This window comes from Silene latifolia, chromosome 10 (genome assembly GCF_048544455.1).
Source record: "Silene latifolia isolate original U9 population chromosome 10, ASM4854445v1, whole genome shotgun sequence".
Taxonomy (NCBI): Eukaryota; Viridiplantae; Streptophyta; class Magnoliopsida; order Caryophyllales; family Caryophyllaceae; genus Silene; species Silene latifolia.
Window position 1 is genome coordinate 7,597,536 of NC_133535.1, and position 23,690 is coordinate 7,621,225.

Genomic DNA, 23,690 nt, shown 5'->3' on the forward strand with positions numbered 1-23,690 from the left:
TTTATGAAAATATTTTATATCATGGTTATATCTTTATATTATTAAAGGGTTTTTCTAAAATGTGCCCTAAGGGCACATGTTAATAATCTCAATATAGGTAAGATTAACAATATATTCTCACTAATTATGGTAACAATGAGTTTATACTTGAATATCTCATGAGAATATATTGTTGATCTTACCATATTAAGGTTATTAACATGTGCCCTTAGGGCACATTTTAGAAAAACCCATATTAAATTCATATATGAGTCCGGGTCACACTCTATGTTTTTCACTATTGACTATACCTATGACTAAGCTATGAAGTATTAGCTATACGGAAGGCATATGTATGACAATTGGTCTCCCTTGTGACGGGTTACCATTTGTGGCGGATATTTTGTGAGATAAAATGATAACAAAATGGGTTAGTGGAGAAAGGGGACCACATGAAAAGTGTTGCAGAGAGAGAAAAAGTGGGTACATTGTGAGGTAAAATGGTATCCGTCTTCAGCTTGTGACGGATATGTCATGTCTTCAATGAGAATTTGTGTATGTATGATTTGTTTAGAGGTGAATTGGTAATTTTCTGAATCCACATTATTTTTCATAGAAAATGAAAATAAGAATGTTATATAAATTATAACAGTCGTCACTAACTTAATCCTATCGTGTACGAAAAAAATAAATAAAGAAAAATACTGATATATCTTCATATCCATATAACTAGCTAAAGATAAACCATAATCACGTTAAATACTTTTAAGAAAAAGTATTAAATTCATATATTCTACTCTCTGCTAGTCGTCGTATTGTTCTTTCTTTTATTTTTTTATGCTAGTCGTGTTTTGTTTCCTCTTTTCTTATTTGAAAACCTTTATATGGTCTAATTTAATTTCATGTGGAGTAGAGTGTTTTATGTTGCCTAAATTCATTTCCTTAATTCTTATTTCCAAAAGAAAAAAAAAAGAAAAAAAGAACAAAACAGCGACTAAGTACGTATTTTCTTCCAAATTTTGAAACATAGTTATATGTTGCCTAAATTCATTGTGCATCACTTTATGTCCATCTCATTCACAAGTAATAGATGACTAAGAGATTATTTTCTTAAGGTATAAGAAATAAAGAATATTATTGATTGAGCCTCAAGCATCATTTAAAAGGTATGGTTGTTAATAATTGATAATCTTCTTATATGATATCAAAGTCTAATAATTCTAGTGTCTCCGGTTCAAATAATCGTCACCTTAAAATTTTAATTGAGATAATTTTCTTAAATGCATTTTATAAAATAAATAAAAGATGTAAAAGTTTCACCTAGAGGTGACAACTAGTCAATCCGAACATGAGCTTGGCCTTGCTCCTCGGCTTGTATTCATGAAGCAAAACTCGAGCTCGAGCCGATCTCGAATTCACCTGAGTGCGAAAAAACGGTGCTCATTACCAAACTTGCGAGCTTAAACCTGACTCAAGTCAAACTCGAGTTTAACTTCAGCTTATACTTGTTTAATTGTTTAATTTTCGTTTTTTTCTATTCAGAACATGGTTCAATTATTATATATATAAGTATTAAACCAATTAATATTGATTGATGATGCTTTGGATGAAGCTTGATTTACCTTGTTTTCTTTACTCATTTAACCTTTACTCGCTCTTTAAGTAAGTGTGAGTCCAGGGTTTAGAATATAGTGTATCAAAATTATTACGCTACATTTATGACTATCAACAAACTTAATTAATCAAAGGTTAAAGCATAATTAATAATGTAGCAGAAAAATCAATTCTTATACAAATATACAATATGCTTTTTCAACAATGGCGTGGCATCTGCTACATGGCTACACCATTTAATAAGGTAAACTTTCCCTATCTTCAAATTTTCAGTCATCCTTTATTCTTTTTGAGGTTTCAAGTTTTCGCCCATTTATTTTTATCGGAATCAAACCTAACTTAGGCCTTGAAAGTGCTGCGCCCGAAGCTACACTATTTAATAAGGTGAACTCGTCCATGTCTTCAAATTTTCATTCATCCTTTATCTTTTTGAAGTTTCAAGTTTCAACCCATTTATTTTTATCGGAATCAAACCTAAGTTAGGCCTTGAAAGTGTTGTGCCCGATGCTACACTATTTAATAATGTGAACTCGCCCCTGTCTTCAAATCTTCATTCATCCTTTATTCTTTTTAAAGTTTGAAGTTTCAACCATATTTATTTTGATCGAAATCAAACCTAAGTTAGGCCTTGAAAGTGTTGTGCCCCCTAATAGCAAAAAAGAACATGTAATGAACAAAATGGTCCACCATGGGTTGGGCTAGCAAGAGTTACACAAGGACGTATGTCTCTTTTTTTTTGCACGGAACAATGAAACACTCAACTATCAAACCGGATCATAAATATTCCTTATTAAAACAGCCCAATAATTGGCCCATCTATGTATACAGGGTTAAAAGTTAGTTGGGCCTAATAAATGTTTGGGTTTAGCTCAGTAATAAGAGGCCCATAAGAATCTCTCAAGTCTTTGATCATCATATTAGAGTTGTTTATAGACGGGACGACCCATTTGGCCCGCTCAGTACAACCGGCTTATAAAGTGGGCTTGAATAACGTATTTCCAAAAATATACAATGTTCAGCCCATAAACTCGACCAAAACTCGCTAGCCCGCATGTCGGTGGGCAAAAAAAAATCATGTTATCCTAGCCCAAGCCTGCATTTGATCGCCTTTAGATTAGATGAAGTCACCTAAAGCCTCAGAGCATAGTACTCCGTCCCATTTATCAAATTGTTTAAGTTTTATTAAAATACTTCTCACAAAAATTAAAAAACGTAAAAAAAAATCTGTTGAATTGGAGGGGAGTATGATATTCTCAATAATTAGGTACTGAGGTTGAGTAAAAAGAAAATGGAAAATTCGTGTTATACCGCTGATATTCATCACTTTGCATGTGGTACCCTATTTTTTAACCATAAAACATTTACGGATTATAACTTATTACGTTTCGAAAAAAAAAAAAAAACTAACTTTTTTTTCTTAATCAATAAATCGTCTTTACGAGATTTTGGATTTAGAAAAACGACCATCTACTGAATTCGTGGGTAGAAATTATACTGTGTTTGAAACTTTTTAACTAAATAAACTTTAGTTTACCATATCTCTCGAGTCTTTGATCACGAATCTAAGGTTCCGTTTGGCAAGACATTTCAGGTACCTGTTTTGACTGAACTAGCTTTTTTGATAAAAGTTTCAGGTAGCTTATTTTTATGGATGTGTTTGACATGTAGCTTTTTTGCCCAAATAAGTTCACACGAAATGAAATCTTCCTGAGTAGCATTTCACATTTCAGGTACCTGATTCTTGGTAATATTACGTTTTTGCCCTTTCAATTTATAATATATTAAATAATTATTATATCCTTTTACGTCATTTTACCAAAATAAGCTACCTTTTCGGTTAGTTTGCCAAACAATTTTTTATATAATCAGTCACCTTATCACCTCCTAATTTTCGATTCTTTTATCATTTACCTTTTCGAGTTTCGATTAGCTTTTTCGGTTTAAAGTACCTTTCGGGTTTTTCAAATTTCCTTTTCGATTCGTTTTACCAAACAGGCTAAAAAAAACCAGTTTCAACAACAATATCTAAACTTAAACAGGTTAAATATGGTAAATGAGACAAAATAAGTACACCTAAGAAAAACAAAAAGTTTATCCCATTAGTCCATTACTAACATACGGAGTATTTGACCCGTATTCATCTCGATACAAAACACTGCGGCATGCACAATTGCACATGGAGATAGCTGAGCAGATCTGCAACTCTTACAGGTCTGCATCTTTCTCTCTGACACGCTCTTCTTTCTCTCTCTATTTTCTTCTTTCTCTCCTTTGACTTTCTATCCCATCGATAACTTGCCTCCTTTGACTCTTTGACCTTTCTTTTTATGACGTTACCCTATATTTTTCCCTGCCACTTCCAACCTCCCTATCCTGCACTCCTACTACAATTCCTATTTCGATTTTCACAAATTCTTGATTAAGACCGTCTTATGTCAAACCGATATTTACAGTTAACTCACATAAGAATAAAATAAAGGAAAGTTATGACTTGTGACTTGTGAGATATTTTAACTTAATACACTCTTATCCAAGACTTAGGTGACTTAGGAGTCGTTTGGTTCATGTAGGAATTTAATTCATATAGTAAGTTATAATTCACATGAATTGAGTTCATATATGTAATTCATGGGAAATAAGCTAAACTTGTTTGGTTGCCATTAAGTAATTCACATTTCCCATGAATTAAGTTCCTATATGTTGTTTGGTTGGAGCACCTTAATTCTCATGATTTTTGATAATAAATACTGTTCTATCCTTCATAACATTAATTACTCTAAAATATAAAAAATAAATAAATGGTTTGAACAAGGGTAGAATAGTAATTCTCAAATATAAAGCATGTAGGCATTGGGAATGACCAAGGGGGGGCTAGGTAAGCCAATTCCTACATAATGTGGGAATTAAGTTCATGTAGGAAGTTCTAATTCCTCCATTTTAGTTTTAAAAAGGCAACCAAACAAGTGGCTAAAATCCTAATTCATGGGATTTTCAAGTTCCCATGTTTTTAAGAGGCAACCAAACAACTCCTTAATAAAGCATCACTTTTTGCTATGATATGCGGATACCAACAAATGAATGGGAAATACTTGCATCCTTCGGGAGTACGTTCTCCTTACACTCAAAAGAGGAGGACCATTCTCCTCATTTTCATTTTGGTCCTCCTCCTTTGAGTATAAGGAGGACGTCTTCTCGAAGGACGCAAATATATTTCCCAATGAATAATATCATGTCTTGTACATTCATTGACAACTACACTTTTATGTACAGTACCAAAAATAAATAGATATCCATCTTTTAAGTTTTAAACGAGCCAAATACTAGCTCATATTGTTAGATGAGACAATCTTTTTAACATTCCCAAGACATTCTGTTTTTTTTTGTCCCATTTAACTATTCGATCGGGGTTTCATATTTATGACGGATATGCCCGTCTTAAGACCATCCCCAAGCAAAGGTCACGCTAACTAGATCACGATCCGATTTTACTCTTAATTCCACCTTATTAACCTTGACCAATTTTCATCCTCCCAAACAAAAGGTCGCGACCTAGGTCATCAATCCAATCATTGGAGTTATCCTTCTTTGTATCCAACAAATCAAAAATTGACACCTACTGGGTCATGGAAGAGGTCACAAGAATGAAGCAGAAGTCACAAATTAACCTTCAAAAGTTACAAATTGACCTTTGGTCACAAATTAACAATTTTGGTCATCAATTAAGTAGCTTAATTAAGTCACTAACCATGACCAAACAAGGCCATGACCAAACAATTCACCTTACTTGGAAACTAACAAAATTTCATACTACTTTTTCCTCTTGCCTTGAAACTGCACTAACTGGAGCTGTATGTTATCAAACATCAGTTGGCACAGCAATAGTACAATGTAGACATGTACTATGATTTTATGAAAATTCAGGAAGAAGAAGTGTCTAATCCTTTGAACGGTAAAATGTAGGAACTTAAACTCATTAGGACAGACATCATCTGCAAACTCCATGCAAACTTCAAGAACTCTGCACTGCCTCATAAGTCACATCACTTTGTATAATGTTTATCAAAGCGTCTTGCTTGTGATGGGCTAATCCCGTCACAAGCTGAAGACCTCTCACAAAAAGGGAGAGGGGACAAGGTGGGGCACCCCCCCATGTGCTTCCCACTCACCTCTCATGGGTATTTTGTGAGAGGAAATGGTATCCGTCACAAGCTTGTGACGGATTGTGACGGATATCGCCGTCTTCAATGAGATTTTGTGAATGTTTATAGTTTCAATATATGTAGTTCTCGTCTCATTCAATAGTTATCTTTTGCTTATCGACAAAAAAAATATATCTCATGTAGTCATGTCCAGAATAAATAAACTTGATTGACATTTTCATATAGGAAAATGAAAGGGCGCCACCGGGTGACACCCAATTTGGGCGCCACCCTCTCACATGGGGTGAGTACGGGCCCCTTCAATAAAGAATCCTAATAGGCATCAGATATTATGCTGATGTTAAGTTGAGTCATGTCTATTCTAGGAACAATACCTGAGACAACCTAATTTTGAACATGAACCCGATACAAGACTCGTTTGAAATCAATGGTTATTAGTTACTTAACGATCTATTTAACATCGTGTTGAAATATCGAGTACATGAAATCGATCATGAAAAATTCACATAATTGAAAGGAATATTAGGACACACACATCAAGAAAGAGACAACACAAGAAGGAAGACACAAAAAGGAAGAAAAAAGAAGAAGAGAAAGGGAGAGGGTGAGGCATGATTAGCAGCTTTTATGAAGGATTTGAGAACCCTTTATTGCCTTACTAGGGAGAAGGGGACATTCCATAATAATGTAACAAGAAAAAGTTAACTTTGTAGGAGAGGGACAACTCCAAAGTCAATACAAAAAGAGCACAAATTCTCATTATAGACGGACACTATCCGTCTATACGTATAGACGGATACCATTTCCTCTCACAAAATACCCATTTGCCATAAAATAGGAAGCACATGGGGGTGCCCCACCTTGTTCCCCCTACCCATTTTATTAGAGGTCTTTACCCGTTTGTTCGCCCCACCCGTCTATACCAAGACCTATTGCAAAAAGAAAACTATCATTCCTTTGTAATCATGATATTATAGCTATATCAAACTTTTCTAAACAAACTTTCCATTTTGTAATAGTGGCTCCATAGACCATAGTCTCTCCCTTTTATAATTACTTAATTAGTGGCGGAGTTAGCATGGACGGTCGCTCCTATATAATGAAAAGTTATCAAACTTTTGGCTAATTTTTTCTCTAATGTTCCTTAAGTGATTCACTATCCCTGAAATTTGAAAATTTTCGTCCCCTCACGAAAAATCCGAGTCCACATTGTTTATAACGATCTTATTCATTACTCCGTAATTAGTATCTTCGTTAAAACGATAATCAAACCATAATTATTTGCATTTACATAGAGTACTTTGTGCATGAATGCATGGCAAAAACAAATATGATTTTATAGAAAGAGATTTTGTTAGGGCATGAAATTAAAATAAACTCATATCCTAATTATCGATATTTTAAAAATATATCTATGCTAAATGTTTTTCTAAAACTATCTTGTGGCAAAAGGTACATTAAAAGAGAAACATAGATCAAATTAAATCCAAAATGAAGTTTGTAACAATTAGGTAGCTCAATGGACAAAATTAATGCGTACCAAAAAAAAAAAATTGACAAAATTTAATTGAATTTGAACTCCGATAACATATTTATTATTGAAGTGTGTAACAATTCTCTTTGAACATTAAAACACACTTGAAGCTGGCGAAATTTGAATCCAAATCACGAATAACATCAATCAGTAATCTTACCAACTAAGTTATCTGACATATGCACCTAAATCATACCCGAGTATTCTACTAATAAGCAAGTTAACATCTCTTGCTTCTTCGAGGTAAGGCTACAATGCTACACAAATTAACAAGGTTTCCCATGCTCCATTCGAATTCTGATCACATTCCTTTTCTTCTTCGACTTTAACTAAACTATATGCAAAATTTAAATTAAGCTAGATACTTATTTAGTACTTCGGAATACTAAATTAGAAAAGTTATGATAATTAATTACTCCCTTGACCTAGTTTAGCTGAGGTTGATCATGCTGAATATATGATGCACTGCCCTTACCACCTCTTCTGCTGATCCTAGTTTACAGTCATCTTCTATCTGCATCAAACAAACAAATGTCGTTACTAAGGATCGACTTGAGAAAAGAAAAATTTATACGAGTACAGTTTAACTTATGGGGTCGACAGATTACTTTTTTTGAATTTCCCGTAATTTTAATTTACTGTATGATTTAGTGAAATTGAAGTTTTTGTTGTGGCCGCAATCCTGGCTATTATCAAAGTACTTCAAACAATTGAACATTATGTATGCCCTTGTGTACAAACATCTACGATACCGTGACAACTTTACTAAAGTCACAAGTCCCACAAGTCCATACATGAAAAGGACAATTGTTTACAACAGTAAACATTCGGGTTAGAAACATGTTTTACCATCAACCCGTCTTACCTTATTAGAATGTAAAACTTGTTTACAATAGTAAAAATCCGGGTCAGGAACACGTTTTCACGTGTTTTTACTATCAACCGTCTTACCTTGGTCGCAAAAAAAACACGAGACGTAATCCTATTATAGAAAAACAAATCCGGAGTAAGACGAAAAAATGCAAATGCAATGTTACCTTGAGATTAAATGAGTAGTGGACAAGGGTATGTAAGGAGGTGATGTTGAGGTGAAGAATTGTGAGCCTAAGTTCTTCAAAGGCCATAATGACTTTGAGGAGTTGACCAGGTCTTCTTTGGCATTGAATCTTCAAATTGACATGATTTTGAATCACTACTACTTTAATATCAGCCAAAGCAGACCTATTTTCTGCACTAAATTCCTCATTGTTGTTAGCATTATTCCGAATTTCTGTGGAATTCGCGTTACCTTCCTCGTTATTAGGGCTGAAGTTCCTTAACTGAAATGGGGAAGTTGGGGATGTCAGAAACATGTTGTTAATGAGATTGGATGAGGATGAGGTAGAGGAGGTGCCGGAAACGTCGGCGTTATTTTCTTCAGTTTGTTGCCTCAGTCTCTTTTGAGCTTGTAGAGATTCAAGGAGTTGCTCCATTTCCTTCACAAAATCTATTGCTCCTCCTATAATTGATGCTTGGTCACCCTGTATAGCAGTATAAAAGTCACCAGATCAACAACTTTATTTCCAATTTTGGAAAAAATCGGAACAAAAGGTCATGTATAAGACGGTTTTACAATATTCTTTTGTAACTACTTTCAAAAGGGTACATAAAACAAGAGGCGGTTTTACAATAATGTTAATGTAAATCCGTAAGTATATGTGAAACAGGAATATGTTTAAAAGATTGATGATTAACCAATTGATATGCTTGAACCCCACCCTTCACAACAGAAAAAAGGGAAAAAGAAAGCAAAGATAAATAATAAATTAAATTAAAGGGTTCACTAATTTTTCCAAGATAAATGCTAAAGGCAAAAGGGAACCAGTCAATTTCAGTATTTCTGATTTTACTTTAAATTTGACTAAATTTACTAAAACATTAATTTTTTAAGCAATTATAGCTCAAATCAAAATAAGGCAAGCAATTCGAGTAAAAATGTGTATCTTTTTTTTTGGACGGAAAGATCAATTCATTAATTAAAAAGCCATATGAAAACTATAGAAAACATTAAAATTGACGAAATACAAATTTGTAAAAATCGAACAAAGATTATTATCCTTCATGAAACAAAGATTACTAGTGTTTACCAATGAGTATAATTTCAAGCAGAAAAGGCCAAAAAGATAAAAACCTTTGTTACCTTACCAACAATGTTTGGTTATCAAGGAAAAAAAACAGTACTGTTTAATTGGTTACTTCATTCTGAAAACCAAGAAATCCATACTTTTTCAAAAATGAAAATTTATATTAAAACAATATGTTAATGCCATGTAATTAACTAATTATGTATAATAATGCAAGTATACTCGCAACCGATACTGGCACCACCCGGCAACATCATCTCACTTGAAAAAAAAACTCAAAGAAACTCACCCTTTGGACATATGAAGGTGGCATCAAGGAACGGAGAGCATTAAGGTGATCATTCATCTGTCTCCGACGATTGCGTTCGACAGCAATGTGGGTCCTCCTTTGAGTCTCAACCTCTTCTTGATTCTTAGTAGGCTTTACTGGCCTCTTCCTCTTTCTCCTTTCCTTCGGAACCGTCACTGGTACTCCTTCAACATTATTACTTGCTGATGTTTTCAGAAACTGCGGCCGCTTCGTACTGGCTTGTGCCTTCTTATCACTATTGCATTGCTGAGGAGAAACTTGAGCTTGTTCTCTTAAACTCTCGGATTTTACGGAGTTTTCGAGTTCATTAGGGCTTGTAAAATGACTGCTGTAATCATTTATCATCATCTTTTGGTGTTGCAGTCTTAAGAGAAGTTGAAAGTAATTAGGTTCTTGCATGAATGGTAAAATATTTTGTTGTTGAGCTTCTGCACCTTGTAACATTTGTAAAAATGGCATTTTATCTTCTAAAGTTGGAAGTGAATGTTCTTCACTACTATATGGATCTTCAAATTTGTAGTTGCTTCCTATATTGCTCACAAATTCTTCTAACCAACAACCCATATCCAAATCTTCTCCACCAACCAACTGTTTCGACCGAGAAATGACAAATGTACAATGTTAATAATAATATCGACAATTGGTCTTCTGAAAGTCGGTTTTACACTAATATAGTGCATAACAACAACAACAACATCAGAGCCTTAATCCCAAAAAGATTTGGGGTCGGCTGACATGAATCATCCTTTAGAATCGTCCAGGCGTGGACGCACAGCTCAAAAAAGCGAAAAAAATAGAAAAGAAAAACTAAAAAACTAAAAAAATGGTTCCAAAAACTAAAAAGCCGTTTTAACACAAATTATTGTGTAAGGCCGTCTTGCAGAAGGATTTCTGCAGCACTAAAATTTAACCCACTTGAGAAAAGTGTGGAAAATGTGAAAAAGCAGAGAAATTTAGAATTGCCTTTCTGATAAAAACATCAAAAGAGTGTGTTATAGGATGAGAAATAAATATGGTGTCATAAAAACACAGAGAACAAATAGGGGAATAAGCAGAAAAAACTTCCAGTTTCTAGGAAGATATACCATGAAGTAATAAATGCTATGGAATTAAGGAAACAGGGGAAGGTGGGAGTAAATGCAAGTCTACATACAAATAAAATTCGGCCTCGCTAACATAAGGGTAAGACTGCATACAGCCGGAAACACCCTTGGTGCTAAACCCGTCAAAGACGAGAATTTTCGAGGCATTGGGTAATATTGTTGCAGTAAATGCAAGTCTACATAACATAGGGGTAAGACTGCATACAGCCGGACGCCTCTTTGTTCTAAACCCGTTATAGACGGGATTCTTTGAGGCATTGGGTAATATTGTTGTTATAGGAAAGTAGAAGTATAGAGGCAAGAGAACATACACATGGATTAATGGGACCTTGAAGCTTCTCCATTACAACAAAGTCAAAACAAAGTTTGGTGAAGACCAAAGTACAAAGAAATCAGCAATAAATGAGTCCACTCTTCTTTACTGCTATATATAAATGCTTTTTAATAAGAAAATTTCTTCTTGCTTTTTCCTAGAAAACCAACATTCCCAAAGTATTATATTTAAGTTGCGGTAATTATTGCAGGAGACGGTTTCAAAATACGAAGGAAAAAAAAAGGCTTAATTATTACTGTTATAATATAATTAATTATCAGAAAACACAAAGATGAAGAAGGAAAAAAAAATGGATTTTTGATATAGTTGAATATGGGAGACTAAAATAGTTGGTGAGAGAAGTAGAGATAGAAAGAGAGGAAGAAGGAGTTGTCTGTTCTGTAAAGGTCCCCCTTAAACATTATTGGCGTGGCAGATTTTGTACAGACAATTGTGGGGACTCTACTCTACTTAGTCTACTACCCATCTCGACAGTCGGCCAGTCGCGGAGCTAGGAAAAAGCTATCAGGGGCGCTCGTTCTACTGAATAATGAAAGTTTTAAAAATTACGTTCCCCGGCCCTACTCCAAAAAATTTCCGCTGCCCTAAGTTCAAATTCTTACTCCCGTTGCAACCCTAATGGGAAATTGGAAAATGCAATCATGTTTAGGAAGACATTTTTTTTCTTCAATGGATCAATTTATAAGATGATGATGTTCATAAAGTATATAGACTTTTCAGGGAAAACAAAAAGGTGACTAAAAAAAATACCTTTTGAGTGCAAAAATGTTCAAAAAATGAGGTGACGCCCACAAATCAACAAAATTATATTCATACATCATTTTTGAACTTTTGTGATTATAAAAATGTTTACGGCCGTTTATCTTGCACCGATGAAATTATAGTTAAAAACGTATTGCTCACACACTAACCATTCCCGTGGCAGTAGTTTAGCCGTGGTATTAACAAGCGTTGTGTATATAATAACAGAAGGTTTAGTTACAACTTACAAGGAATCATTAGAGGGTAAATAGCGATTCTAAGTTTTAATGACGAACTTTAGTTTTAAACCCGAAACTACAAAAGTTGCCCTAAAAGTCTAAAACCTTAGAAACCCATAGAATGGCCCCTTAAGAAAACAGTTCCATAACAGAATAGATCTTGGTTCTGTTACCACTTAGTCACTTATCAGTTACCACATCTATAAGGTCACTTCAATGTCTTATACCCAAATTTACTGTGTGGGCACAGTAACTTTTTTCCCTTGAGAAAAAAATAAATCAGCTTTTACAGCTATGAAAATGAAGCATGTGGCAAAGTTTGGGCATACATTGCACTAGACTACCGTTGACACTTGTTTAACAACTTCATTTCTTGTCATGTCAATGACAAATTTCTTCAACTTACATTTGCATGCAAGCTTTGGAAAAAGTAAATTCAAGCTGTGGTAAAAGTTGAATACTCCTAAATTTTGTTTGTTTGTTTGAACTAAAATCAAACAAGGGTGTAATTCATAAGCTATGTTATTTCGAAACTTCACTTTTAATTTTTAGTTCTCATATACAACACTTGTTCTACTACCACATTTCGACAAATACAAAAGATGTATCAAAGTACGTATCAGAAACGCCCTAAGAATCTAAGATGATTCATATGCATACAAGTTTAAGCATTTAGGTACACACTCGTGTTTTATAGTTACACTCGAGTGACAATATCTAGAAGGAAGTTCATCATTGATTCGGAACAGACTAGTAACATAACACGGAAAACATTATAAACACGATATAAGATTGGGAGCAGACTAGTCATTAAACTCATAATTCATAGTAACAATGTAGCATGAAGATTAAGGAGACGGGTCGTTTTGCTCGACTGTCGATAATCATACAAATAATGAGGAAAGAAGAGGAAGATTAATAAAAATAATGGGGTCATGCCTAAGAGTCGTCTCAGACCTCCATGCTTGATGATTTCAGGAGTAGAAATGGAGGGGGCAGGAGGTCAAAACTGTAAAGAACACAAGCTGTGGACTTCTTTTGCAATACTGATAAACAAGTGGGAACAAAATACCTTAAGCTAAAGTGGATTTTGACCTTTTAAAAAAATGTTTGGTTTTTATATGATGTTAAAAAATATTTAGGCCACTCCCGCCATATCAACAGTGCTAGCCTGCTAGGGCATGTAACACTGTTCACTACCGTGTAGATCCCGATACTAGCTACAATCATTTCATTTGTACTTTGTTTATTCGAAGTAAAATTGAAATTTTAGGGACTCTTTAATAAGTATTACCTCGCGTATTTATGTAGGATATTCAACACTCGGATATGGATAGGACACTCGAACATTTCATTTTAGACCAAAATTATGATTTTTTTTTTTTCATAAAATAGCCGAACAAGACAGCTTGACACACACCCGTATCAGATACTTCTAACTGATAAAACTCAAGAACCGAGCTTGTCCCAAACCCGAATTAACCCGACTCACCCCAATGTTTATTGTTGCACACTTTCATAGAAAACTTGATAATAGTTGATCCAAAAACCCGAACCCAAAATGACTCGACCAGACCTGACCCGGACTCTTACAAACCCGACATTGACCCGTTTGCCAGGTTTACTTCAAATCGAGTCCGAACAACATAGCAGCCATATACCAACTCACCATATTTCCCGTACACTTTAACGAATGAGAATTCTTCCTTTTTTATTGTCCTTTAAATCTATTTAATTATTAACGAAAACGCTCTTAAATCAAATATTTTCATTAGTTTGGTGTGCGATAATATAGTAGACAACTAGACATCGTGTACCTAGGAATTTCTCCATATCTTGTCACAAACAAAGAAAACTTTCATGGCTGAATTCATACGTACATCTATAGGGAATGCACTTTCTAGGGGTAAATTACATAAGGAACACAAAATTAAGGCAAGAGCCCCCATCAAACAGAAGAACTTTAAAAAAAAATGTCTCTAGTCCATAAATATTTTTGACATTTTCCTCCAAAATGTCTAAACCATCCAATAATGTCAATCAATATTCAACCAAGACAAATTGATGTATTATGACATATTACACAGATACTAATAAGATATGATATCTTAATCACAGGTGATTAGCCATCTTGGATTCTAATAAGACACCATTTTCCCAGACAAGTAATATCATTAATATTTTTGACGGTTTTCTAATGTGTACCCTAAGAGCACGCATTAAGAAACCCATATGAAGAAAAATTCTCAAGATTATTTCATTATAATCTTCCCCCATATAACTTCTTAATGTGTGCTCTTACGACACACGTTAGAAAATCCGCTATTTACCATTCATCAAAACATTGCATGCGACTATGCGAGTGCTAGTAGGAGATTTACTTATGGTCTCAAGCTTGAATACAGAACTAAAATTACAGTCAGTTTGAGACTCACATCGTAAAACAAATGATGGTTTATATTAACCGACTCCAAATCATTTTAAGATGGGGATGTTGTTCTTACACTACTATCAAAAGTAGTTAACCGCCTCAAACGACGGTTCATATCAGCCGAGTCTAAATCATTTTAAGACGGGGATTTTGTTCTTAAACTAATACTAGTAACTCCCAAAATCCAGGTTGCTGTCAGCCCCACAAACAGCTGCATGTTGCAGGGATGCACATAGATTGTAGGCAGTGTCTTATAAGGCAGGTTTCTAAATTTCTTCCACTCATCCCTTTAAAACTTGATAACTACTATCCTAAACACCTTACCTTCATGCATCCACTTAAGGAACGAGCCTTGTCAGCCGGTAATGTGTTCCTTTCACATTGGCCATCAATGTCGGCCATCGATTTCTGAATATGATCCTCCGGTCGCAAATAGGAAGATTTTTTTAATTAAAGAAAATGACTTCCTAAAAAAAAGTGGTCACAGGAAAACAAAAAAAATGTAGAATCCGAGGTAAAAACCAAAACAAATCTAAAAATCTTATCTGTTACCCTTCTAGGAAATCAGCTAGGAAAAAAAATTGCAGAAATTGTTCAGACCCCCATGCAATTCATACTTCATAGTAATATACATAACAAAAGGGGTTTAACAAATTCGAACACCGTATGATACCCAAACTCATGACTATCACCCAACGCTATTATGTTCGATTGTGTATACTTGTGGGATTCGCCATTTACAGGTAGACTTCTCAAACAACCTATGTTATTCAGACTTGTCTACAAGTATTTAACACTTCTCCAAGTATCCACCTCGATATTTTTTGTTTTTTGTTTTGTTTTTGGCTTTAGATGAAGTGTCTCTAGGAAGTCTAGTATAAAGAGCCATAGTAACATAACAAACATATTAAATCAATTCGAGTTTTAAGTGCCAGTAATTTGATACCAGTCGCGTTCACACAGTCTACCGGATCACATCCGATTTTTAGTTGAATTTCAGTTGCCTGGCCGGGAGACTGGGCGACTAAATACCAGTCTATTGAAAAGAACAGGTACTCAACTCTTTTACAGTTTAAGCAAGCAGTTTCCTCATCTAGTTTAACCGAAGCTTTAAAGTTAGATAAAAGCCGAAGTAATTAATAACCAGAAACAATACTGCCCTACTAAACCAGGCAATGAGTTTCTTTGTGAGCTAACATGCAATATATTGGACTTAAGGACCCACCTTCTGGAATAAGTGACATACTGTTATATAGCAAAATATGAATTCTTTGGTTTTCTAATATCGACAGCGACACTGAATTTTGCATGTGCCACAAAGATAAATAGTTAAAATTAAATGTAAAGAAGAATTATATGAAAGCATACCATATATATCTTTGGAAGCTAAGAAATCTTATCCTCTATCCAGCAAGATGCAATATCTGGTGTCTGATATTGGTTTCTTATCCTCTTTTCATCTGGTTGAGAATGAACTCATTACTGGGATTTAGCTGTACGAGGAAAGACCAAGGATGATTAGTATACACAAAAATACACATACCCTTTTTATAATCACAGCTTTTATAGCACTAATTCTGAATTTCTGATTCCTGAATTATAAATGTGAAACTTAAGACAAAAGTTGTGTATTAGCGCAATGCAAACGTACAATAACTTGGGCAGCCATTATACTCCTCGTCGACTACTCAGAACCACTGGTGAATCCATGCCTAAGGACTCAGAGAGTCAGAGTCCCAGGAAATGGAAAGAAACTAACCACTGGTGGATCCATGCCTAAGGACTCAGAGTCCCAGCAAAACTTTATGCGCGTGTTTCATCCAATTTTTGTGCTAAAAAAATTAAAATCAAGAATTTTGTCTAGTAGTAATATCTTTAAGATTTCAAACAGGGCATTGGATAATTTTTCCTAAATCTGCAACTAGCCGGAACATTAAGAAGCAAGAAACCAACTGCAAAGTAGAATACAAGCTCGCTGAAACATTATAATTACAAGAAAGTGGTTTACAATTTTATAACAGTTATATCTTCCCCATAGATTGCCAAAGATGATGACTCGAGCCAATGGTGTGTCAAATCTTTTGTTTCGTCACATGGATCGAGGCTAACAACATACCATCCATAAGCTCCAATGCAAAAACGAAGAGAAATAGTAAAGGGGATTACTTTAGCGGTGACTGGTAACTGAAAATAAGGTACCTGACAAGAAGCTGATCCATATTATGCACTTTTCTCCAACCTGCTTCTCTAGGAGACTAGGACCCCAAAGATCAACGGAAAATGTTTACGAAACGGGCATAGAGTTGGCTTCTCCTTTCGCAGATGACTGCAGCTCAAAACTACTAAATATGATTATCTTAATAACTAAAAAGAAAAAAACAGTCAATGTAGATGATAGGAAAAAAAGAGATTTGGGCTTCATCACTGAAGTAGACTAACAGTATGAACAAACAGAAGATTTCTCATTCATACGAGCAACAGCTGGAAAAGAGGCTACACGCAATGTGACGTACATAAGCGACTAAATAAGAACACTAAAAGTGGAACTACATGGGAGTAAAGTAACAACTATCAAACTCTCTTCCTCAAAAAATAAAATAAAATAAAAAATATCAACCTCAAGAGCATCAAAGAGCAGCTTAACGCTCAATTTGTATAGTAACATGGCTGATATTATACTCCCGCCTTATGTATTCGATCACCTTCTCAAGTACAATGTCTGCATCTGCATCTGGCTTGATTTTAACATGGCAAGCCAATAGAATCTTTCCCACAGTAATAGCCCAAATATGAAGCTCATGGATAGCCACAACTTCTTCCATCTCTAGTATACCCGTTTGAAGCTTGGACGCATCGATTTCTCTAGGTGTGCTCTCCATAAGGACTTCGATTATATCTCTCAACATTTTAATAGTCGTGCCCAGAACAAGGACTGAAAAGACAAGGGTGCATATCAAGTCAACTATCTTCCATTCTGGCTTGTACCAAATCAGACCTCCTCCAATCATCACTCCGATACTTTGAATTGAATCACCAAGGACATGCAAGTAAGCACCCTGGACATTGATATTCCTCCTCTTCTTTTCATCTCCACATTTCTCTTTGTTTTTCAGCAGTGGCTCTATATTACCGTGATCATGATTGTGATCGTGATCACGCTGACGAGGACTCGAGGTAACTATCACCCCATGACTATGGCTATGGCTACTACTACTGCGTTCCAAATGGTCATGCGCGTGATCATCCCCATGACTATGACTATGACTATGACCATGACCATGACCATGACCATGACCATGTCCATGATCATGACCCAATACAAGGGCCATAATGATATTAACAACCAAGCCAAAGGCTGAAACTAAAAACATAAGGAAGCCATCAACATCACCAGTCTCATATAACAGCCTTTGTATGGCTTCAAAAACCAAAATACCGGCAAGAAGCCATATGAGCTGAATGGAGACGAGGGCACCCAATATCTCTACCCTGAGAAAACCATAAGATTGTTGAGGAGTAGCTTCCCAGCCAGAGGCCCACAAGGAGAACAAAGAAATAGCAAAAGCAGCAACATCCGACATCAAATGGGCGGCATCGGTAAGAATTGCAAGACTATTGGCCTTGATCCCACCAACAACTTCTACAGCCATGAACACAATACAGAGGGCGACTGCAATAAAAAGCTTTCGCATGGACGATGATCGCTCCGTGTTGGCCTCTGAGTTTGCTCCAGTGCTCTTGAACTCGCAGTGTACTTCACCACAGAACCTGCTTGCTCCTCTAACCTGCCTCTTCCCATTGCTGGCATCTCTCTGTATTTCAACGGTGTGTGTGTCACTGGAGTTGTTTATCTCCATCCTCACACGAGATCGAAATTCTGGACTGACTGCACAGAGATCAGACGAGTGTCAAATAACTACTTTTTTTTCCAAGAATAAGGTCGTAGCAATGCACCAGTGGCAACAGCTAGCATAAATGCGATCACATCTCAAGAGATCCATATTTCATGGCTATGGGGAATGGAAACGGAGATAACAGACACAAACAATCCAGTTTTTCTTTTCTCTGTTTTAAATAGGACAACTCATATCATTTGCTAACAACCAAGGGAATAGAAAAACAGAAAGTCTACTGTGCTAGAGAGGTCAGACATAAAAATCAAAATAAAAACTAAAAATTTCAATCTTATGATTCTGACAATAAACTGGAAGAAAAACTGAAGAACACGAACCATCAACAACATTATCCCAGTGCCTCATTGACCCCCGCAAATTGCGGGGTAAGAGGGGTATGATGTATGCAGCCTTACCCTTGTGTTAGCAACACAAAGAGGCTGTTTCCGAATGACCCACGATGAAAATTGCTTCTAGAATTGCATCAAAGGATTGCTATATCACAATATAAAGAAGCGCAACCACTTCAATAAACCATTTTGCTTTATTCCATCATAATCCGGAACCAAAAAATGATGACTCTGATGAGTTTTTGGCACTATTGGAAGTGGACACAAGAACACTAACCATCATACTAAAAAAAACAAAGGAATTGCTAAAACAACCGAGACAAATCAAATCACATACATAGACAGCTATTGGTGTAGAAGTTACTAGCTAGTGCATTAAAAGCCACATTCCGTCCAATATCTCTTTGATGTGCGATAACGCAAACTTGTGGACCTAATGAGGTTCGTGTGAGAACTTTTTTATAAGACACTCAAAGATTGTATTCGCTCTCTGTCACACAAGCTGACATTACTTAGATAACAGGCCCTGAAACCAAACAAACTCCAAGACAAACTTGAAACAGCACATTATGGCTTTTCCAAACATCATGGAAGTCTTGCCTCCTCTGTTACCAGAAATACTATGTACATCTCAGAAACTATTACCCTCAGAACGATTTCCAGGATTTAGTACACCCGATGTTGAAGTTAACATATCTATATACTACAGCCATATGCAGTTACCTAATCACAAGAGGACCTAGAGTCTCTTGTAATATTTTTTACCCAAAAGCCTATCATCCACAAAAAGGCCATCTTCTCAAAAAAAAAAAAGTCTTAGCTGTTCTCCAAATGGGCACATCATTTTATATAAAAACATCTAGAGTGACTATGAAACCGAAATCCAATTGAGTAACTGTTCAGTCCTCAAAAAGATGAAAAGAGAGAACATTTGTGTTCCCAGATTGATAGAAGACAAACAGTATCATGTTACCAGATCCAGTAATCTTCAGCTTGTGGAATATGATTGGTCATTGGTTGCAACGTTTTAAATACTGGCATACAAATAATGCAGTACATGAAACAAAGTCATATGACTCATCATAACGTGTAGTCGAGCAATCAACTTCCCGAGTTTTGTTTGGTTGGGAGGTTTAGAATGGAATGGAATGGATTCTAGTCATTCTAGTGTTTGGTTGGGCCATTTTGGAATCTCATACCCACCTCCTCCCCATGGATTCAAACTCCATTCCTCTATGTTTATTTTTCTAATGAACCAAACATGTTTTAAAAGTTATGGAATTGGAACCCCATACTTCTATGGTTTCTCATTCCAATCCATTCAATTCCTAAGCAGTGAACCAAACGACCCCTTAGATGTATGGTGTGAGAAAATAAGAGACCCTTGAAAGTAACAAATATCAACAGGATGATTCCACCATTCAATCTCCTAACCTTTCTCCAACCATGGAAACTCTACGATTTCTCATCCCATAAACATACTTGGCTGACCTTAGAACACAAGCAATACCAAAGTGAAATCCTATCCTTCTCAAAATTCAAGCAACCCCCAAATGAAATTCTACCAAGTACACAAACATGATCATAAATTGCTTTGCGTGAAACAATGGAAGACTCTGGACAGAGTTACCCAGAGTCTCAGACTCCAATTACTGAAATTAACAAAGCAATTTTCTATGAGGGAGTTAGAACTACGATAATTACATATCTGCACTCAAGAAGCATGTTATTTGAATTTGAGACATTACCATAACAAACCACCCAGGGGGGACATCGTAGACATCATAAAAAAGAAGACATACTTCCTTCACAAGGTTTGAAAATGTTACTACCCGAGGCCAATTTTAGCTCTGTCGGAAACAGAACTGGCCCCTCCGTCCTTTTCAAGTTTACATACGGAGTACTTGTAGTGCAAGTACTAATTCCTAGCCTAGCAAGCCCAATAATTGGATAGTGAATAATGCGAAAGTAAACAATGCACACTTACCTAGTCTTATCATGGTCAGCCCTACCAAACAAGCACAATATTTGCAACATATCAGAAGTTCTCCATAGATCATATACATGGATGAGAAGCACTGATCAAACTTCTATTAAAAAATTTTCCAAGAAAAACATGTAAATCAAGCACACAATATTTGCTATCAAAACCATTAATATCAGGTAATCACAAAGAAGCTTACCGATCTAAAAGAATCACAGAAAATTAATAAAACCCATTCATGCAAAATGCCTACATAAAGTAACCTCAAGCCTCAAATGCAAGATAACAAGCAACCAAAAGGTTGAATCTCAGAACATCCACAAAAATTCAAGTTTCAGAAAGTGCCAAGAAGAGGCAATCTGTAACAAAAGACAAAAACTCATATGAGAACGTTGTCCCATTTCATGTGACATAGTTTTATGCCTTAAATCCTTAATACAACCTCACTCGACTGCTCTTTGAGCTTGAAGCCTAGATACACAGGCTTCCTATACCGTACAGACGTGCACTGAAATTTCATGAGTCGGATTTTAGAGGCTTCTATGACTCAAATTTGGGACCTCAGAGTCTAATGACTCTAATACCATGTGACAAGAGCATATCAACCGAAAGCTTAGGCTGTGCTCAATCAATGATTTTAGGCCTTAATATTTATGTTATTGATCCGTTCAATTCATATAAGAAGCTCACACAAGACTAATTGTAATTGTAAATACCAAATAAATCAAACGCATTCTGTTGCAGCCTGCAGGGTTAACAATAACCTCATCACCCCGATGCCCCAAATGAATGTCAGGCTATTCGGGGTAAAGAGGTTTAAACTTCAGATATTAGAAGCGTGAAAAGCATAATAACAAAATCAAGTGAAGCTCAAATATGAATAATAGTACTCAAACCATCAGATTGGAACTATTATCGAAACACTACCCACTTCACAGCACAAACAAATAAGCACACCCATGTGATCAATTTGCCAAAACAAAACAAAAAACTCAGGGCAACAACCCAATCCAAACAACATATAACAATAACAACAACATTAACCCAGTGCCTCAATGGTTCCCCACAAATTGCAGGGTAAGTGGATTAGATGTACGCAACCTTACCCTTACAAGTTACAATAACAACAATCCAATCCAAAACAACAACAGTACCCCAGTATCTCAATGGTTCTCACAAATTGCGGGGTACCTTACTCCTACAATAACAACAGAGAGAGGCTGTTTCCAAATGACCCAAAACAAAATGATAACAATAACCTCATCACCCCGATACCTCAAATCAATGTCAGGCAAGGCGGGGTAAAGAGGTTTAAACTTCCGATATTAGAAACCGCGAAAAGCATAATAACTCAGATTTGAACTATTATCGAAATACTACCCACTTCACAGCACAAACAAATAAGCACACTCATGTAATCAATTTGCCAAAAAAGAAAAAACTCAGCAACAATCTAACCCAAATAACAACATTGCCACAGTATCTCAATGGTTCCAGCAAATTGCGGTGTACCTTAAACCTACGATAGCAACACAGAGAGGCTGTTTCCAAATGACCCAAAACAAAACGATAAATGCATCGATATAATTCAGTAAGAGATTAATGATTATTTCATACTTACAATTATACAAATACAAAAAAATTTAGTGGGCAATGAATGAATAATCAGCAGTATGATCAAAGTAGGAGCAATATGAAGAATTTTAGACGATTTTCGATTGATTTATACCAAAATTGTTGACAATTTATAGAGATTAAGAAAGAAGACTTTTGAGTAGAATGATTCAGCAATTATTGAAAGCAATAATCCGCGTAAACAGCAAACAGATAACACCAATTCCATAATAATTATACAATATAACAATTCAGAAATGAAGAATTTGGATAAGAAATTAAATAAATAAAAGAAGTAACTTACTGGGGGAAACGTTGAGAAGGGTTTACTGGGTCATTGAGAAGATGACGACTTTGACTAGATCCAAAGGCCGTAATTGGGAATTGAGATGCAGATTTTCGAAAATTCGAGTGTTTTTTTTGTAGCTAAGTAATGCGTGAATTGAATACACAAGGAGCATGTGAGTTGTGACCAAGATAATAGAGCATACAGGACTACAGGAGTGACGCAAGACTTCAAACTTTCTAAGCAAGTCAATAATAGAACACGAAATCTTGTGGAAGACGAGCGATATCCGTCACAAGCTTGTGACGGATACCGTTTCCTCTCACAAAATACCCATAAGAGATGAGTGGGGAAGCACATGGGGCGGATGGGGTGCCCCATCTTGTCCCCTCTCCCTTTTTGTGAGAGGTCACAAGCTTGTGACGGGATTAACCCGTCACAAGCAAAACTAGCTGATAATAGAAAGGGGGGGGGGGGGATAATATGGAGTCTTATTAGGTTATTTTGGGGTCGCTTGGTTCAACAAGCAAAATAAAATGGAGTTTTAAATCTATGCTTGTTAGGGGGACGGAGTTTGAAACTTTGAATCAAATGGATAAGGGTGAATATTGGATTAGAAGGGGTTAGGGTGAAGTTCGGCCAAATCAAGCCAACCAAACATTAAAATGAATCCATTTCATTACAAATAGTGATGGAAGTGGGTCATGTTGGAAATTTAAGGGCCTAATTTCATTATTGAACAAACATAAAAGCCAATTTGCCACTTTTGCGTTTATCTTATTGTATCACCGTGTGGATCACACGGTAGCTACTTAACTAAGAGTAATTTTGAATGTCCCATACATTTATTTGCTAAATTTAGAAAGGATGCAATAAATGCAGGTAAATTTTGAGGAGATGATACTCTATACCCCACATATTAACACGAGTCCTTTTCAAAGCATTTTGTTCTCGCTCATGCGCATCCCGGAAACCTTTTCAAAAGGTCACACATC

General features: G+C 35.8%; 2 protein-coding genes and 1 long non-coding RNA gene across 4 annotated transcripts; all 3 read right to left on the minus strand.

Moving 5' to 3' along the window:
• Positions 1-7,353: 7,353 nt before the first annotated feature.
• Positions 7,354-11,828, minus strand: LOC141604930 (transcription factor bHLH67-like). Its single transcript, XM_074423508.1, has 4 exons — positions 11,135-11,828; positions 9,700-10,308; positions 8,325-8,807; positions 7,354-7,801 (listed from the first exon to the last, which is right to left on the minus strand). Exons 1-4 carry the CDS (start codon positions 11,165-11,167, stop codon positions 7,718-7,720), a joined length of 1,209 nt encoding a protein of 402 aa, XP_074279609.1. The 5' UTR covers positions 11,168-11,828; the 3' UTR covers positions 7,354-7,717.
• Positions 11,829-15,935: 4,107 nt separating this feature from the next.
• On the minus strand, positions 15,936-16,754 carry LOC141604932 (uncharacterized). Its single transcript, XR_012526245.1, has 2 exons — positions 16,220-16,754; positions 15,936-16,061 (listed from the first exon to the last, which is right to left on the minus strand). It is a non-coding gene; the product is annotated as an uncharacterized LOC141604932 (long non-coding RNA).
• Positions 16,755-17,011: 257 nt separating this feature from the next.
• Positions 17,012-22,928, minus strand: LOC141604931 (metal tolerance protein A1-like). 2 transcript variants are annotated; one of them, XM_074423509.1, is made up of 2 exons: positions 22,714-22,928; positions 17,012-18,454 (listed from the first exon to the last, which is right to left on the minus strand). In XM_074423509.1, exon 2 carries the CDS (start codon positions 18,423-18,425, stop codon positions 17,208-17,210), a length of 1,218 nt encoding a protein of 405 aa, XP_074279610.1. In that variant the 5' UTR covers positions 18,426-18,454; positions 22,714-22,928; the 3' UTR covers positions 17,012-17,207. The 2 variants fall into 2 exon arrangements, with proteins under 2 accessions (XP_074279610.1, XP_074279611.1); XM_074423510.1 differs by lacking the exon at positions 22,714-22,928 and adding an exon at positions 22,525-22,666.
• Positions 22,929-23,690: the final 762 nt, after the last annotated feature.